The sequence below is a fragment of the Neovison vison genome, chromosome 7, assembly GCF_020171115.1.
Source record: "Neovison vison isolate M4711 chromosome 7, ASM_NN_V1, whole genome shotgun sequence".
Lineage (NCBI taxonomy): Eukaryota > Metazoa > Chordata > Mammalia > Carnivora > Mustelidae > Neogale > Neogale vison.
The window spans coordinates 194,904,378-194,908,227 of NC_058097.1; the positions used below are offsets into that span (position 1 = coordinate 194,904,378).

The 3,850-nt window shown below is 37.4% G+C and overlaps 1 protein-coding gene across 1 annotated transcript; it reads right to left on the reverse strand.

Annotated features, from left to right (window-relative positions):
• Positions 1-1,171: 1,171 nt before the first annotated feature.
• LOC122914494 (olfactory receptor 5B17-like) lies at positions 1,172-2,116 on the reverse strand. Its single transcript, XM_044261109.1, has one exon. It carries the CDS (start codon positions 2,114-2,116, stop codon positions 1,172-1,174), a length of 945 nt encoding a protein of 314 aa, XP_044117044.1.
• Positions 2,117-3,850: the final 1,734 nt, after the last annotated feature.

Here is a 3,850-nt window from a genome sequence, read left to right on the forward strand (position 1 = left end):
CCCACAACAACATCCAGATGGTCAAATGTGAAGCGCTCTCTATCTGTTAGTGTAAATAATATTAGCTGCCAACAAGCAAACTCCAGAATGGCAGTAGCATGACCACAGAAGTTTTTCTTGCTTGCATATGGTTCCATTAGTTGTTCTGTAGGAATGTACACAGACATTCATTTGTACCAGTTCTTTCCATTTAGTGGTTTTTTCATCACTTGTGGTCTGAATTCTCTTCACCCAGCTGGTGATGAATAGAATGAACAGGACATCACATGGGGAGGTTCATGGGCAGACTTGGAAGTGGCATATATGACCTGTACTCACATTCCATGGACAGGAACAAAGCACATGGTCAAATTAACTATATGAAGTGTGGAAACATAGAGCCTATGTATGTTTCCAAGAGTAAATATAGTTTGGAAAAGAACTAACCAGTATTTTCCATTGTAATGCTTATGATCATCAAATATCCATCTTACACTTTCTCTCATACAGAAAATTTATTATCCCCTCCACAAAGGAAACAACCTAAATCCCAATTAACCAACACAGAAGCACAATGTCCAGGCTTTCCTACAGATTAAATGGTCTTCTCTACCCAGTCCATGTGTGGCTCCTTGTTGCCCAGCAATTATACAAAGAAAAAAATAGTTCATTCCACATTCACACCCAATAAATAGTGTTGGGCCTGAACAAAGATAATTGGGGAAAAAGGAGCCTCCATTCAGAACAGTCAGCAAAGAAAGACACATAAAATTTCAGTTTAGAATATCTTATGGAATTGACAGTAAGTAGTCTGCTCCACCTGGTGACTGGATATATGACCCTGACTTTTCTTCCTGGGGAAAATTCCATTATCCACTGTTTTCCTTGCTACATGTTCAAATCTTTTAAATTTTTTTCTTATCCATTATTTTTTATTACCATTATGGAAGTACATCAAGGAAAAAACTAAGTGTAACACAACAATAACAAGGAAGGTTTATCCATAAACTGCTTTCATTAAAAATATCATATTTGTTCAGCATTTCAGATGCTTGGATCTGTTATTAAATTAAATAAATAAACAAAATTCGAGTGATCGACACATTTTAATACCCTATATGGGCATGAACATTGAGTTATGACATGGAGAAGATTTAAGTGGGATGAAAAAACTTTTGTGAATTCTAGATCACTAGAAGATTAAACCTGAAGAATATCTTGTCTTCTCAAAACTCTTCTTTATAGCATTCTTGACCTCTTTGTTCCTCAAGCTATACACAATAGGGTTCAGCATTGGGATGACCATAGTATAGAACACAGATGCAATTTTGTCAGTGTCCATGGAATGATGGGAACTTGGTTGTAAGTACATGACAATGACTGTCCCATAAAACAAGGAAACTGCAACAAGGTGAAAAGCACAGGTAGATAAAGCCTTTTGGTATCCCTCACCTGACTGTATCTTCAAAACAGTGATAAATATGAACATGTAGGAAATCAAGATTATAAAAAGGGCAAAAAAGATATTAAAGCTTGAGATAAGCATGAGAATCAACTCATTAATGTCTTTGTCTGAGCAAGTCAGAGTCATGACTGCTGGAATATCACAGAAAAAATGATGGACCACATTGGACATACAGAAAGAGAGACTGAATGTATCTCTAATATCAATAGCAGCAGTTAGAAAAGCAAAGACATAAGAGCCTATGGCCAGACGAGCACACACACCTGTCGTCATGGTGGTGGTGTAATGGAGGGGTTTACACACTGCTGCATAGCGGTCAAAAGCCATTGCAGCTAAGAGGTAGTTTTCCACAGTTGCAAAGAATACAAAAAAGAACATCTGCATAGCACATGCATTGTAGGAGATGACCTTGTCTCCTATAAGTAATCCAGCCATGACCTTGGGAGTGACTGTTGAGGAGTAACAGAAGTCCACCAGCGACAGGTTACTGAGGAAGAAATACATGGGAATGTGCAGACGAGAGTCCAGCAGGATCAGCATGATCATCCCCAGGTTCCCAATCAGAGTGACGAGGTAGATGAGGGTAAACATTAGAAAGAGAGGACCCTGTAACTCTGGGGCATTGGTTAGTCCCAGCAGGATGAATTCTTTCACCTCTGTGTTATTCTTCATATCACAAGATGTTCTATGGCAAAGAAAGGAACACAATGATGAATGAAACTGGTTGCACAGAAATGGAAATGGACAAGCATTATTCTATTAGAGCAATAATTTTTTCTTTAATATTTTCTATTTCTTTTTTTTTCCAATTTATTTATTTTCAGAAAAATAGTATTCATTATTTTTTCACCACACCCAGTGCTCCATTTCTAAAGCATGTCATGGCAACCCAATTTAGTGACAACTCTCTCTAGAGTAATGAGCTTTTGGATAAGGAGTGTCCTTACAGATTACCTTCCCAACTTCTAGATTATGTATATGAGTAAACTGAGTTGCCGGAAAGGCTAACAAGTTATCCAAGTTCACATGTTTGGAATGAATCCATTTCCTATATCATATCTTTTAAATCTAACAACTTACACTTCCACAGTGCTCTCATGCCAGGTGCTCTGTATGTGTATATTTATTTAATCTTCTCATCAGTCCTATTAGATTGCTTAGTTATTCCTCTCCTATAGATACCTAGTAATTTGGCAACTGAGAGATCAAGTAATTTATATAAGTTTAGTTAGGTATTAATGGACAAAGCCAAGATTTAGACACAAAAGGATTCCCAACCTAAGAGTTGTTAATGAAATTTTTATGTAATTAGATTTTTTTTCCAATTTATTTATTTTCAGAAAAACAGCATTCATTATTTTTTCACCACACCCAGTGCTCCATGCAAGCCGTGCCCTCTATAATACCCACCACCTGGTACCCCAACCTCCCACCTCCCCGCCACTTCAAACCCCTCAGACTGTTTTTCAGAGTCCATAGTCTCTCATGGTTCACCTCCCCTTCCAATTTTGAGTGAAATAAGTCAAGCAGAGAGAGTCAATTATCATATGGTTTCACTTATTTGTGGAGCATAACAAATAGCATGGAGGACAAGGGGCGTTAGAGAGGAGTAGGGAATTTGGGTAAATTGGCTTTAATTTTTTATTAGAATTTTTCTTTCTTTCTTATTTATTTTTATATTTTTTAATTTATTTTTTATTTATTTTCAGCATAACAGTATTCATTATTTTTTCACCACACCCAGTGCTCCATGCAATCCATGCCGTCTATAATACCCACCACCTGGTACCCCAACCTCTCACCCCCCGCCATTTCAAACACCTCAGATTGTTTTTTAGAGTCCATAGTCTCTCATGGTACACCTCCCCTTCCAATTTCCCCCAACTCCCTTCTCCTTAATGAAAAGCATGGTGTCTCATCACTTAGTATAATGATACCAGAAGATTATCACAGATGTTCTATATCAGGCTGAGGGCATTCCCTTTTATTTCTTGTTTGTTGAATTTATTTTTTGGGGGGGTATTGAAGAGGGCACGGATTGCATGGAGCACTGGGTGTGGTGCAAAAACAATGACTACTGTTATGCTGAAAACAAATTAATAAAAAAAAATAAAACATACTTTGACATGTAATGAATTTGAATTAACCTTAATTTCATTCAATTTATACTTACTTGTCTCTATGTTGCTGAACTTAATGCCTGGAATAGAATAGTTACATAGTTCACAGATAAATGCAAGTAGGTGCAGTGGACTAGATGCAGCATGAGAGCCATGTGCAATCAACAAAGGCAATTCTGAACAGGTGTAGCATTGGATGTTAAGGCTTGTCCTCTGAGAATCATGTGTATACAATCACATATCACCCCTACCATTTATGACTGGGAGACATTGGTCCTAACTTCTC

Excerpts from the sequence above, each read along its gene's own strand:
- LOC122914494 (XM_044261109.1), bottom strand. The coding sequence starts at position 2,116 with ATGAAGAATAACACAGAGGTGAAAGAATTCATCCTGCTGGGACTAACC.